The sequence below is a fragment of the Schistocerca cancellata genome, chromosome 9 (assembly GCF_023864275.1).
Source record: "Schistocerca cancellata isolate TAMUIC-IGC-003103 chromosome 9, iqSchCanc2.1, whole genome shotgun sequence".
NCBI classification, from domain to species: domain Eukaryota; kingdom Metazoa; phylum Arthropoda; class Insecta; order Orthoptera; family Acrididae; genus Schistocerca; species Schistocerca cancellata.
This window is the reverse complement of record NC_064634.1, coordinates 404,647,668-404,664,069: the sequence shown is the minus strand read 5'-3', so window position 1 is coordinate 404,664,069 and position 16,402 is coordinate 404,647,668. Positions and strand designations below refer to the sequence as shown.

Sequence of the window (16,402 nt, the reverse complement as noted above, 5' to 3'; positions counted from 1 at the left end):
AAGACTTACCTTAGGGGGAAAAAAGGACAGGTATACACTTGCACACACACACACACACACACATATCCATCCACACATACACAGACACAAGCAGACATTTGTAAAGGCAAACTCTTTGCCTTTACAAATGTCTGCTTGTGTCTGTGTATGTGTGGATGGATATTTATGTGTGTGCAAGTGTATACCTGTCCTTTTTTCCCCCTAAGGAAAGTCTTTCCGCTCCCGGGATTGGAATGACTCCTTACCCTCTCCCTTAAAACCCATATCCTTTTGTCTTTCCTTCTCCTTCCCTCTTTCCTGACGAGGCAACCGTTGGTTGCGAAAGCTAGAATTTCGTGTGTATGTTTGTGTTTCTATCGACCTGCCAGCACTTGTTTGGTAAGTCTCATCATCTTTCTTTTTAAATATATTACAATTTAATAAAATTAACAACTCTAAAAACCAACTGCTGTAGAAAACTGTGTAGCCTTTAATTACACAACGCTGCAGAAAATGTGTTGTTGTTGCCGAAGAAAATTTTGAACCAGAAGAATATATGCGAATGAGTGTGGGTGTAGAATCAAGGGGTTCAGGGAAGGAAGAATGTCCCAGGTGATCACATCTGTTTGACTCCCCTCCATAGGTGGAATATCACATATTTTGCAGTTTTAAATTTAGAAATTATTAAATTAAAACAGTGCTTCCAACATTGTTTATATTATTCTATATAAAATCTGTTCTTCATAAAACCCTAAATGAATCACACATTTCAGAAAATTTATAAAACACACAAAATCAAATGAACACTACACAATTTAATCAACTTGTGTCCTTGAACTTTGAACTCATTCCTGTATATTATTCATGAGTGGCATAGCAGTCACTTTGTTCGTGATTTGGATAACGTTAGGAACATTTTATGTGATCACATCATCATCATCCAACTGCATAGCATCAAATCTTTGTGATGGGCAAAACAATTGTTGATTCTTATGTGATTGCATGTATTGGTTAGTGGCTTTGAATGATGAAAAATGTAGACCACAAATGGAACATGATCATTTAAATAAACATGCCTTAACACTAGGGCAATAGCCATAATACAGAACTTGCTTCAAATGTGGGTGACGGTCAGAGACCTGAAGATATCTGAAGTAACAGAGGAGCAAATTTACCTTTGGAGTCATAATTTTCCTATGTGTACATACCCGTCTCAAGTCTGTTTAATCAAAGCAGGTGGCAGTAAAAACCCCACTTGTAATAATCGTCACAGGCTAGATCATTACACACCACAAAAACTAATGATCTACTCCCATTTTACAATTTGTAAAAAATATTGTGATTCATGTACACGATTTGTGTACCAAGAAACATCATTTTCCAATGTCCTAGCCCGTACAATATTCAGTGAGGTATCTGTTTGCACAATGTATTTGTCAACCAGAGGAAAATAGTATAAATGACCAACTGGCTCCAAACATTAGCCAAGACGGTGCCTGAACTCTCAAAGTTCCATTTTTCTAGCTCCAAGTCGGTAGTTTGATCGCTGGAATCAAGATGTGAAACAAAATAGTCATGTGTTAATACAACAGCAAGTTAAGAACTAAGACACCATTTGTTGCTCCACTCTATTAAATGTGCTTCGTTCCTGGAGCATATGTGGTAATGTAAATAGCATCAAAGTCAAAATCTTTAAAATGTTGAACAGTTGGAACTATAATTTGCTCATATCTTGGATTTTCATCAGAAACATGATCAATAATAAAGATAAACACAGGTTTTACAAAGTATCATTCTTGAGTTATCATTAATTTTTGAATGCAGGCAATTCAGAAAGTCTATGTATATCTGTGGAATGAATCTCTGCATTAGAGGAAGAATGTTTTTCACTATAAATGTAGGCACAGAGGTGTCAAAGCTTCAGGATCCCTTCACCATCTATCTTTATTACAACACCTGCATAAATACAGTGAATAAGTTCGTTTTTCGGTAACAACAAAATCATGAACTGGCAAATTTACACAGTAGCAAAGACGCATTATTATTGGTGCTTGAGCTTTCGCTATTTCAATACATAATGGCATAAGTGCTTCATCATTCATTGATAAAAACAATACTTGTCCAAGGCCTAAAACTAAAGCTAAATATTCAAGGTTCATTATTGCACCTGTATAGAATTGGTCATCTTTAAGCTTCATGTGTAGCAAGCGTCTGGATTGCACAATTTAACAGGAACAGTTACCATGTGCTTTTTTTGTTCTTCTGTATTGACTTTTCTGGGAAGAAGTCTTGAGTATAACCCTGATCAACTAGTATTATAGCCTTGTTTACTTAATAGTTGTCCAATGTTTTGCAGTACCTTATAATTTCAGTGTGACATGAACCATAAGCTACACCACAAAAACGTGCAATCTCCGAGATGACGTCAAGTACACTGGACTGATTTTCTTCTACTCTAGGCCATTCAAATCTTAAAAGCGGCTGCCAAGTCAAAATTACTTTCACAGTTTTCTATGTCAAATTAAGTTTTTAAGAATCACCTTTAACATATTTCCTTAATGCTTTTTTTTGTGTTGCTTCATCTTAAGTGTACTGACTAGGCACTGATTTAGGTACTGTCTGAAGTAACTGGCTTCCAATTGATTGTAAATTAACATCTTTAGTGTCTTCTGGTATGTCCTGTTTTGTTTCTTCCTGTAACTGAAAGTAAACATATAAAATGTTGAATATCTCCACCTTGGGGCACCACTATCCAACCCCCATTCCAGCTACAGTGTTCCTCTTTGTCAATCCCTTATAGTGCCCAGACCTGCCTAGCTGATCTTTTCAACCTAACACATCCTCCAAAAACTCCTACCAACACTCCACGAACCTGCTAAGGATGATGTTGTACAGAGTGAAGTGAAATATGTAACTTATATGTCTGTGTATCTCCTTACCCTCTCCCTTAAAACCCAAATCCTTTCGTCTTTCCCTCTCCTTCCCTCTTTCCTGATGAGGCAACCGTTGGTTGCGAAAGCTTGAATTTTGTGTGTATGTTTGTGTTTGTTTGTGTGTCTATCGACCTGCCAGCGCTTTTGTTTGGTAAGTCTCATCATCTTTCTTTTTAGATATATTTTTCCCACGTGGAATGTTTCCCTCTATTATATTCAAACAAAATAAAAAGAAAGATTTAAACCTGGGCATACTCTACCAGGGACTAGGAAAAATAATCATTTTTTGCAAACTGTTGAAACAACAATGTAATGAAGATAAACTGAGTATAAAGACAACAAATGCCACCAATTTCAGTCCAAAGAGAGACAAAAAGACTGTTAAATGAATGAGTACTGATTCTCATTTTAAGTGGTTTAAACAAGCGAAGACACTTACAATCTAATTAGCATGTTATGCCCTTAGCATCCTGTTACCAATATAAAATGACTACTACCTTTTAGTTATGCGTTATTTAGCATGCATACTCAAATCCTAGCTACAGAATTCCTTCCTGGGAGACAAAAGCACAAAATTACAGTTTTAAAAATGGCTGTTTCTCAGTGTCAAACTTAGGAGTTATACAGCCAACCGGTTGCAAATAACTGTTTGGTACATTGACTTAGGTTTCGACACCTACTAAGGGTGCCTTCATCAGAATGCCATTCTGAGAAATCATAAAATGATATTGCAAGAAAGCAATGATCAGAATTCAGAGCTGCTCTAAATTCTGAACACTACTTTCCCGCAACGTAATTTTACAGTTTCTCAAAATTTCATTCTGATGAAGACATCCCTAGTAGGGGTTGAAACCTAGGTAAATGTACCAAACAGTTATTTGCAACTGGTTGGCTCTATAATTCCTATGTTTGAAAGCATAAAATGTGAATATAGTTTTCAAACTACAGAAAAGGGCCTTACGAATAATAAAAATAGTGGTAGGGGTCACTGTCAAGGTCTGTTTAAAACCATGGGGATTTTAATCACACTAAGTGAGAAAATTGCCAATCAGCTACATGCATAAAAAATAATCTTGGTAATTACTGCAGAAACAACTATATCCTCGACCACGGAACAGAAGCTGGACTGAATTTACACAAGAAAGGAGAAAGATAAAACTCAAAACAGCATTCTCCATCAAGGAATAAAATTGTACAATAAATAGCCCAAGGAGATTACAAAGGTCACCATCAGGCCTCCTCTTACATCTAACCAGGCACTTTACATATTTTACATTGTTGTCATTACCACTTAGGTTATATGAAGTCTTACATTTAATAATGGATAAAATACTTAGGAATAACTGTAACATGAATAGTGGGCACAGTAGTGGCAATAGCAAGAGGAGGGGGGAGGAGGGGGACGTAGTTTACAAAGAATACAACAAATAGAACAACAGAGACAAATTACAGGCAGGTACGAGGATGGTCTTGAAAGTTGTCAGCATCTCATGTTGAAACACAACGTACTTGATTCCCCTCCTCCCGAAGTTGGTACAACTTTCAACAGACACCAAGTGAATTGGTCCAATAGTTGGCCATAGCTGAATATGGTGCGGTGTGTAAATTCTCAGTACTGTTCAATGACAAATAATTTGTAAAAGGTGGTTGGTTGGTTTAAAGACGGGAGAAGGGCCCAAACTACGAGGTCATTGGTCCCTTGTTCCTAATAAAACAACGCCACAAGTTTGAGAATAAAACGGACAGAAAGGAAAATCCACAAGAATGAAGGGAAGGCAACAAACACTAAAAGGAACAAAAGAGGACAGGAAAACAACAGAGACGCTAGAAACAGGAGAGAGTAAAAGATGAAAGCAGATTACAGTGGATGGCCAACCATGAGAATAAAAACGGAAAGCCAGCCACTCTGCAACACATTAAAAGCTCCACGTCGTCTGTTTGGTGAGCCTGTCGGCAAATTTCTTGCCGGGGATTCCGATGTGACCTGGGGTCCACACAAACACCATGGAATGGCAGGACTGTTCCAGGGCATAGATGAACTCCTGAATGGAAGATAAAGAGTGTGGCGAGTGTAGTACTGGTCGATACCTTGTAGGCTGCTCAATGAGTCAGTACACAGGAGAAATGACTCGTCAGGGCATGAGTGAATGTACTCAAGAGCATGAGATATGGCCGCCAGCTCTGCAGTGAAAACACTGCAGCCAACTGGAAAGGAGTGCTGTTCAATATGTCCTCCATGAACACATGTGAAGCCTACGTGACCATCATCCATTGAGAAGTCAGTGTGAACCATTTCAGAGCCCAGAACACATCAAGAATCGAGAGGACGAGACAGCGGAGAGCGGCGGGGTTAACGGAGTCCTTCGGGCCATGCAAAAGGTCCAGACGAAGCGAAGGACTCCAGTTCGGAGAGAAGGGACTGCACGTGAACCGCAATCATTCGCCCCAATCTGGGCCGCCGATGCGGGAGTTGGAATGCCACGGGCGGGAAAAGGAGACTGTAATTCGGATGCTCAGGGGAACTATGAATGTGTGCTGCATAAATGGCGAGCAGATCTGCAGTGGAGGGACACCAGCCTCCACCAGTAGGCTGGTCACCGGACTCGTCCTAAAAGCTCCTGTCGCAAATCGAACCCCACAGTGTTGTGCACAGGGTCGAGTAAATGCAATGCTGAAGGCGCTGCCGAACCATAAACCACACTCCCATAGTCAATTCGGGATTGGGCAAGGGCTCTGTAGAGCTGCAGCAGCGTACAGCGATCTGCACCCCAATTGGTGTTGCTCAGGCAATTCTCCGACGCAGAGGCTCAAGCAAAGTGCTCAGGAGAGCGCTCGGCAATCGCATTTGCGTTGGTACATAACTCACCATTTATGCTAACACCGGGGCAGCTGTTGGGGCCTGGTACCCGAAAAGACATTTGATCTTTGCCCAGGCTTGGGAAGGTGACGTATGGCACCCAATGGTTGAGACGTATCTATCCCAACACTCCTGCTTCCATCATTTGATAAGTTGGCGAATGTGGGCACGGAGCCATTTAAAGGCTATGAGGTGCTCCAGGGAAGAGTGTCACCATGCTGCTGTAGAGCTTGCTGACACTCCTTAATTGCTTCGCTTCCAGCGACCACCAAGGGACTGCCTTACACCGCTAAAGGTAAATCATGAATTGCTTGGGTGAAACTAGAATGAACTCTAATACGTACACTGAGACGCTAGAGACAGAATGGATTAGAATGTATGAGGACCTAGGTGACGATAGTCTGATGTTTCAAAGATGGCTTGAAGATGAAGATATCGATGTCTTGGCTTGGGCTGCCTGTAGACTCCAATGCACGTTCCTCAAAGTCCTCCATAAACAAATTGGCCACAATAGGTGACAACGGGCTTCCCACTGCAACTCCATCAGTCTGTTCGTAGTACTGACCATTGAATAAAAAGTAAGTGGAAGTCAGGACATGTTCAAACAAATTTGTTAAGTCGACACCAAACTTAACCTCAATTAGCTGCAATGAATCAGAGAGAGGAACGCGAATGAAAAGAGAAACTACATCAAAACTGACTAAAATATCAGAGTCATTCAAACGCAATCCCGGCAATCAACATAAGAAATCTGCAGAGTTCTTAATGTGGTGCTCACACCTACCTACTAATGGGCTCAACAAACTAGCAAGATGTTTAGCTACACGATATGTCGGAGCACCAATATTAGAAACAATGGGCCTCAACGGAACAGCCTCTTTATGGACCTTAGGGAGGCCATATAATCTAGGTGGTACAGTACAGTAAGAATTAAGACTCTTGATAGTCTCCTGTGACAAAGAACTTTTCTTCAGGAGGTTATTAGTCTTTCAACACTCTTAGTAGGGTCAGCACCGATTTTGCGATACGCCGAATCAGAAAGTAGACACTACATCTTTTGAATGTAATTGTGCTTGTTCAACAAAACTGTGGCATTTCCCTTGCCCGCAGGTAAAATAACAATATCAGGATACATTCTGAGTTAACGTAAAGCAGCCGTCTCAGCTGCTGTAATGTTACACTTGGGTAGATGGGCTCCAGTCAACACACGACAAGCTTCCCTCCTAACCTCTTCCGCAGCCTAGGAAGGTAGTTTATAAACAGCCTGTTCAATAGAACTAATAAAATCAACTACTGGCACACTCTTAGGCGTCGGTGCGAAATTCAAACCTTTCCCCAACACAGACAAAGCTGCGTTGTCAAACGATTTCTCCGTGAGATTGATCACAGAACGTCGAGAATTAAAATTAGAATTAGACACTGAGCCAAGGAAACGTTCAAATTTCACCGATGACGAGCATTTACAGATTGAAATTCCCAGTCAGGCTGCGACTTAGAGGCACTGTCCACCCAACCCCAAGAAAATTCAGAAACATTAGACGCCATCATTAAATGAAGCTGAAATAACTCCTTAGAAACAAAATCTAAGTGACGGCGAGTATAGTGGATCCTTTCATGAACAAGAGCTAAACCAGCATGTTGCTTGATGCGATTGGTGGCAGGAGAATTAATATGATGCACAACCTTAGCAAACGTTGGAACCACACTATGATTTTGACATGTCAATAAAAACGATAACGCACATTCCAATCTTACTCTACTGCTGCGAAGTTTATCCAGCCTCCACAAGCAACGATACATTTCCTCCCCGTAGAGGTAAACAATGTGAGACCTTAACTTTTCCCAGGGAATTGAATGTTCAAATAACTAATGGGTTTGCTGCCCGGTGATGTCGTCGACCACCACCGATATTTTGACAGGAGCACACCCTGCCATTCTCGAGGCACAACTGCAAGAAGGAAGCAATGTTCAAGGGAATTTAATACCTCAGTTCACAGAGGAAAAACAAGGAAGATACCACACACAGAACAAGTAACCACAGAGTCAACACACAACCAAAGATAACCAACATCAGAAATATCGATAGTGACTATTAATCAACAGGTGAGGTAGCATTAATTCTGTCCCTCTGTTTTTTTTATGAGAGACAGAGCCGGATTCCAAGCAGCATTTAAACAAAATCCACCATCTGTTTATAAGGTTGCTTCATAGTTTGATTTCAACAGCTTCCTTAATAACACTATCCCAATAGCTGGACATGCAAGCCAGAATCTCAGTGTTGTTGTATTCCATACGATGACTGGTGTCAAGGCAATGTTCTGCAATAGCGGATTTGCTTGGCTGTTGTAAGCGTGTGTGACGCTTATGTTCAATACACCGGTCTTGCACAGTCCTGATTGTCTGACCAATATATGACATGCCACAACTGCAAGGAATACGATAGACAATGCCACACTAGGTGGTTAAGTTGAAGAGGAACAAACATCCCTAAAAAGGACCTTACAGGAGTCAAAAAAACAAGGGACAGAAGTTAAGTAGAGATTACCACCAGAATCACCAATCCCATTAAAGAGTCATAATTTTTTTTGTAGTTCTCTGATGACTAAAGTGTTCATCTCCAGGCACCACTGTCTCTGTGGTCTCCATTCACCTTTTGCACTTCAATCACAGCACAATAGATGAGAGCTGGCACACTACCAATTTCCTGCATTTATGGATGTGAATCCTGGCCTCCTAATGATGTCACGCAACTGATATAAGTTAGAATCTCAAGTGACATCACCCCGTTAGCAGCACCACATAATCAAGATATAGTGGTGTAAGTTTCAGAGGTATTTTAATGCTTGCATTTGGGTTCTTTCCACTCTCGGCCAAACAACGTTTCAGTTCAGGTGACAAGGATTATTTTTGTTTGAATCGTTGCTTTAGAGTGGAACAGGGCTTTATTTATTGAGGAGCACAAAGTCTTACCTGCTTTAGTACTCTGTGTACTTTTGTTTTATAAGACTAATTCATATAGAAGATGGGAAGGGGGGAAAAAACCTGTGATTGCACTTACAGCCTTGATCAGTCCTGGATGACAACATAACTGTCTCAAACGGAGAAGCAACACCAATATCTGAAATGTTTTCACATCCTGTATATTATTCATGTGATTGTACATTGTAGCCAGCTCCTTGCTTACTCCAGCGTTTTCAACATTCAGAGCAGACTTTTTACCTAGAAAGAAATAAATCAATTAGTTGTGTTGTTTATCTTAACAAATTTATATTGCATATTCTCTCAACCTTTCAAACACATTTCTGAATAGTAACATACAACTGACATTCTTGACTTCTCTATAACAAGTACTACTTTGTATCTGAGATTCTCCTTTCTTTTCTCTCTTCACACCTGCAACAACTTTTGCTGTTTGTTTAAATAGCATTGTTTAATAATAGGTCTTTTGTTAATGTTCGTATAATCTTTATTTTCCGTATGTTCAACCAACTGCTTAATTTAAACTGGTACATATTTCAGACAATACTGGCAGGATTTGTTGCACGTCTCCTGTGGATTGTAACAACATACCTACTTACTTGGGATACTATCAAGATGTTCTTAACAACAAAGACTGCATGCACATACTACTCAAATCATACATGCCACATAAGGGGTCATACTTATAAGCTGAGAGACATTAAGGCATGTACAGAGGCATACAGGCAGAGAGACTAAGAAAAATTGTTAATACTGATATGCACTATCTTACACCATGAACTGTACAGTGGCTTGTGGAGTACAGATGCATAGGTAGGTGGGTTCTTCTCAGTTCTTACATGTGAACTCTTAGTTTCAGAGATGTGATTTCGAGGAGGTCAAAATGTTGTTAACCTATGATTCATTATATGGAAATATATTTAAGGTTGAAAACACTGCATCTGCATAATCATTATGAATTCAGCTGTTGTAAATAATTACACAAATAATAGAACAGGAGACACTTAAACATTTATTGTTTGTATAAATATAATAAACAGGTAGTTACATTTATGTAAGCATAACTCTCACATTAAATATGGTAAAACAGAGTGAAAAGTGTATTTTTCTTCTCACATCTAAGATTTTAATTTTAGGCTGAATTTTACACATGAGAACTATACAAAACACTACCATAAATTTCTATTGCATTCCATCTATTGTTTTTCTTTCATTGTGGCTGGTGTTAAGGCTTTATAAAATTGATCAGCTGAGTGCTGCAGATTAGCTGAACAGGGATTGTTTTGCGAAAATTTTAGATTATGGCTTTACTGGGATGACAGCAGTGATGTCGAGAATGGAATGCTCAATTAGGCTCTTCCACGGAATTTTATATTATGCCAGAACAATAGGAAAATCAAAGAGCAGGAGGCAAAGATTTGTGGTCTTCAGGCAGAATTAGCAAATGCAAAATTTGAATTATGACAGTTTGAATTTGTAAAAAGAGAAAGGGAACTGCGAAAAAGTGGCAATCAAAACAAGGACAGAGGAAACATTTTCTAGCAAATCCGAAATTCAGCTAAGCACTAGATTTTGCTGGCTACCAGGATTAGAGAAGGAAGAACCTCATACACATGTGAAGGAATCTAAAGCACAGCAAAATAATGTCAGCAAACTTACATTGTCGAAGGAGGGGGAAGGGGAAGAAAAGAAGAAGAAGAAGAAGAAGAAGAAGAAGAAGAAGAAGAAGAAGAAGAAGAAGAAGAAGAAGATGATGATGATTCTTCTGCAAGGTTGTAGTCATGGGAGAGGCTTAGGTCAATAGCTAAAAGAAACATTAGGTAGAGGGTACAAGGTTACAAGTTTTATGAAACAAAGTTATAGTGTTAACCAGGTAACAGAAAACTTAGGATAAATACGATCAGATTTTAACGAAGAGATTCAGATGTTGAGAACTGGAAGCAGCCTGGCTAAAAATGAAAAGTATAGTACTAGGTGTGACCTGGATGAAATAGGAACTGTTACTGAGCACACAAATGTTAGTTTTATGGGGATTGTGTAGCACCATGACTAGCCCTGCTGTTAAGCAAATACTCATGCAGCTGAGGGGGCCTTCTTCAGATGCAAAAACTCATACTGATGCTGTTCCAGAAGTTGCTATAGGAAGATGAAGGAAATATGGGGCCATACTGCTTATGGCCTACACCCGAATAGGAGGGGTAAGGGCAAGTTAGCAAGTATATTAGCAGAAAATACAAGGTGGTCCACCAGCACACAAAGGCAAATCCCTGAGGTTATCGGGGTAAAGACAGACACCAACTTTAGGCCAAATTCAGATAGACAGTATCAAAGGAAATAAAATTGACAGAGATACAATTCATCTTATAACAATAGATGCAAAACTGAAATCAACTTGCATCATCAGAATATCAGGAGAGTAAAAAATAAACGAGTTGTTAGTTTGTTTGCATGATCTTAATGCATGGTGCACATAAGAAGACACATTGTGATGCTTTCCATGCAGTGGCATCAGTGTGCTCTCTGAGTCTCTTCAGTGCCTCACACGCCAGCTTTTGCCTACCCTAGAAACTGGCAATGCAGGGCAGAGTGTTAAACCAGGCCACTGTTTCTGCTTCAGAATCTGCTAGCAGAATTTGTATGCTCGGGAAACTATCACTGTCTCTTATAAATGTGATACTTGTTATGTTTGTTTCATATCGCTCATAATTAACACTATAGAGGCTGATTAGCCTCACAATACTTAAACTAACATGAAAATCAAAACTAAATGTTCTGCATGCACCCTAATATGCATACTACAGACAGACAAAAGAAAGACGCTATTGGCTGGAGCGTCACATGGTACTCTGCTCCTCGGCACTGAGTATTAACCCCACAACTCACCTTCTTATGCGCACACTGCTATAGTATTTGGAAGGAAGCTAATATAGTTTGTCTGCCTGAACACCATATAACCACAGTGACAGAAAATATAAATGGTAATAAATTAGAAGCATAATTTGTATGGATCCAATAAAAATAATGGACTTTTCACATTAATGAAAAAGAAATACAAATACAAAAACACAGAAATAAATAATTACTGTACACAACAGGATAGACCATAGAAATATGTGCTTGTCTGTTAATATTGGGAAATGCAATGCCTGTCACCGATACATTGAGTTTTCTGTCATCAGATTGAATTTTTTGAAGGAATCTAACAAGGAAAGTGATCTAAGGCACACTGTAATTTAGTATTTGTCATAATTTTCCCTACCCTTATTCCTCAAGATAGTAATACATTTACAGATAACATATTCATACAAATAACTGAAGTTAAAGAACTGCATGCCTGTCTTGTGGTAAAGGGATTATTTGATCACAGTGCACAGTTACACATTACATAGCTTACCTCCATGTACATTTCATTTCAGAAACACTCAAAAATGACAGTGAGAACTGACTAACAAAAACTTACGAAATATTACGAAAGATATTAAAGAAAGCTTATAAAAATGTTGACATAGGTGAAGTCTACAATGAGCCTAATGCTGACACTAAATAAAACAACAGAAACTCCAGGTTGGAATATCAACAACATTAGACAAAGAATAGGTTGTTACTCACCATGAAGATAACCCATTGAGTGTGCTTGTGCGAATGTGTGTGCGTTTTTTTTTGCTGAATAAGGCTTTGGCTGAAAGCTGTAATGCAAAACAGTCTTTTCGTAGTGCCTGTCTGCAACTCAATGGGTCATCTTCACAGTGAGAAGCAATCTACCCTATTCCTAATATGTTTGATTCTAAACATATATCTTGGTGAGTCAGTATCCACTTTCCAAAGTTTTTCTAAAAAGGTAATTAAATGTAATAATGGGAAGTCATTAGCCCTTTAAGTGGGCATGATATTTTTCCATCTATGGCCTCCTCAATCTCAGTGGGTTCAACAGATATTTCATACTGTGATCACAACCCCACAACAGGCCACAGCACTTCACCCACCCCACACTGAACCCCGGGTTATTGCGTGGTTCGGCCCCCAGTGGACAGTGTAGATGATGCATTTTACAAGCAATGTGCCGCCATTGAATTTCTCACTGCAGTTAAAGAAACTGTGTCAAATACACACAAACACTTGTGCAAAGTCTATGGAGCATCTGCTGTCAACAGAAGTACAGTTAGTCACTGGGTAAGGAGGCTGAGGTCATCAGAAGGTGGTTCAGCGGAGCTCCACGATGTGCAGCAGGCGGGGAGACCATTCACTTCTGTCACATCTGACATGTTGCAGCGAGCTGATGTTGTCATTCATGAGGACTGACACATTACAACTCAGCAGTTGGTGCTGCATCTGTCAATTAGCAAAGGAAGTGTGAATGCAATTATCTGCACTCTTGGATATTCAAAACTGTGTGCAAGATGGAGCCTGCTGTGTCTAACGGTGGATCACAAATCCCACAGAAAATACACTTGTGTTGATTTGGTATAACGTTTTGAAGCTTGCAATTATGGTCAAAAAAGAAAAAGGTGCTGTTGCCTTTAATTCACTGAACACACGGTCAAATCATGACTGGAAAAGTTTGAAAATGTGTTTTAACAATAATAACAAAAGGGCCTAAAATGCATTCACAGACGACAAGTTGTACTATTTTAATATGGATTTTATGATTACTACGTTTCATCTTCATGTAATTACATGAGCTGCGTAAGCTGCAGCAAAAATGTTATTACAACTTTTCAAGGCTGAAATGCTTATAAGTGGAGGCAGTAATTTCGTCAGGTCTATTGCTACAAAAGTGCACAGAAGCTAACTGCTGCCTTCAAGCTACAATTTATTCCTGTTTACAACCCTTACAATGACAATGTGGCTTTCCATCCTAAACTTACATGTCGTGGTTTTAATATAGACTTTTTTAAATAAATATGCTGCACAAAAATTAATTTATAGTATTATTTATTGCATTCTTGTTCATTTCTTTTTCTGACACAGATTTAAACAATATGAGGTGATTCAAGTCCTAAGGCCTACGATTTTTTTTCTAATTAACTACTCACCCGAAATCGATGAAACTGGCGTTACTTCTCGACGTAATCGCCCTGCAGACGTACACATTTTTCACAACACTGACGCCGTGATTCCATGGCAGCGGCGAAAGCTTCTTTAGGAGTCTGTTTTGACCACTGGAAAATCGCTGAGGCAATAGCAGCACGGCTGGTGAATGTGCGGCCACGGAGAAAGTCTTTCATTGTTGGAAAAAGCCAAAAGTCACTAGGAGCCAGGTCAGGTGAGTAGGGAGCATGAGGAATCACTTCAAAGTTGTTATCACGAAGAAACTTTCCCGGACGTTTTTCTTGCAGTGCAAGAAGGAATTTGTTCTTCAAAACATTTTTGTAGGATGCACCTGTTACCATAGTGCCCTTTGGAACACAATGGGTAAGGATTACGCTCTCACTGTCCCAGAACATGGACACCATCATTTTTTCAGCACTGGCGGTTACCCGAAATTTTTTTGGTGGCGGTGAATCTGTGTGCTTCCATTGAGCTGACTGGCGCTTTGTTTCTAGATTGAAAAATGGCATCCACGTCTCATCCATTGTCACAACCGACGAAAAGAAAGTCCCATTCATGCTGCTGTTGCGTGTCAACATTGCTTGGCAACATGCCACACGGGCAGCCATGTGGTTGTCCGTCAGCATTCGTGGCACCCACCTGGATGACACTTTTCGCATTTTCAGGTCGTCATGCAGGATTGTGTGCACAGAACCCACAGAAATGCCAACTCTGGAGGTGATCTGTTCAACAGTCATTCGGCGATCCCCCAAAACAATTCTCTCCACTCTCTTGATCATGTCGTCAGACTGGCTTGTGCGAGCCCGAGGTTGTTTCGGTTTGTTGTCACACAATGTTCTGCCTTCATTAAACTGTCGCACCCACGAACGCACTTTCGACACAACCATAACTCCATCACCACATGTCTCCTTCAACTGTCGATGAATTTCAATTGGTTTCACACCATGCAAATTCAGAAAACGAATGATTGCACACTGTTCAAGTAAGGAAAACTACGCCATTTTAAGTATTTAAAACAGTTCTCATTCTCGCCGCTGGCGGTAAAATTCCATCTGCCGTACGGTGTTGCCATCTCTGGACGTATTGACAATGAACGCGGCCTCATTTTAAAACAATGCGCATGTTTCTATCTCTTTCCAGTCCGGAGAATAAAAATCGGAGGCCTTAAAACTTGAATGCACCTCGTAGTGAAGGTTGCAGTTAAATCACATCAGTAAACAAGGAAACTACTAACTCCAGATGAAAATACTGTTCTCCTGTTGTTTACAATAATGAAAATAAAGACAAACAAAGTTTTCATGTTGAGCTGGCAACAATGATAATGTAGATGTACAGCACACAATGCACAACTGTGATATAGAACTTACAGTGTCAGAATTGCACCAAAAAAAAAAAATTTTTTTAATGTAAGATAGCAATTCTACAAAATAAGATTACAGTGCCTTGAGCTTAAACATACAATAAAAGAACAGTGCCTTCTCGTCCAACATGAAATGAGAATTGTAACACTGAAATTAGATACAAAAATTAAGGAACTGGAACTAGAAGAAATGGAATGAAAATCAAGGTTTCATACTGACACCTTAAAAATCTATTCCAATTTTTTACTTATTTTTGTGTAAGTAGACTGTTAGTAAATGCCACCCTCGATGCATTGTGACTCCTCTTATCACCATTTTGCATTGGTACTGGAATTTTTTCATAGATTATTTTCCTAATGAGCACAGTCTCATCCATTTCAGGTTCCTCATTGATGCACTGACACCTGTTTTGTATTGTTTAAGCCAAATGCTGCCGTTATAGTAACAGTCAAGTGATTTAGTTTTGTTCTGAGTCCTAAATTTAACAACTTTGCATTCTGCACATTAATAAACATTTCTGGAGGTGAAAGAAGTGGCAAATCGGGCAGGTGGGAAGGGAACAGAACCAAACTGCGATCAGACCTGGAATTCCGGACTGCATTCCAGGCTGAAACCATTGAGCAACCACCTGATAACTACTGACTGACTTACATATGCTTCCTACTAGTTTTGCATCAACATGCATGTAGCTGTCATGGCAGTTTATGTCTTGTATTGTAGTTAAAAATTCAATAGAAATTCTGTAGTTAATGCTATTCAAGCCTAGAGAACATTTTTGTAAGAGATATTCAATCATTACTCGCTACTTTCGAAATTCTTGTGCTTAAATTTTCACTGCAAATATATCGAATATCCCTTTCTTACTCTGCCGCTAAGTGACTATAAAAAGCCTTAAATTGATCACATTAATTAAAGTCATCTCCAAAGAATTGTTACAAGATCAGTTATGTGCACTCGTTAATTATATACTCCATAATTTCCTTACTCTAACCTTACAGACAAAACAATCAGGCTTCTGCAGTGTGAAAGTGGCTTATTCACGTGTTTCCTTAAATTTTTTGTGTCAATAACAACTTCTTTATTATTTATTTTTTAAATTTGTATTTGTATAAAACAAAAGTGGCATTTTGTAATGTCACTACGTTGTGAATTGACGATTGCAGCTAAACTTGACTTGAGCCACAAAATTTTACCAGTCAAAGACGATCCTAGTGCTTAGTGATATAATCTGTGATTAACATTTA

The 16,402-nt window shown here is 39.3% G+C and overlaps 1 protein-coding gene across 2 annotated transcripts in view; it reads right to left on the bottom strand.

Annotated features, from left to right (window-relative positions):
• Positions 1–16,402, bottom strand: part of LOC126100803 (transcription termination factor 2) — a 255,850-nt gene that overhangs the window by 41,988 nt on the left and 197,460 nt on the right. For both annotated transcript variants that reach the window (XM_049911433.1, XM_049911432.1), the window contains exon 14: positions 8,828–8,988. In XM_049911433.1, the coding sequence (XP_049767390.1) occupies positions 8,828–8,988 (161 nt within the window). The remainder of the gene's footprint in view (positions 1–8,827; positions 8,989–16,402) is intronic.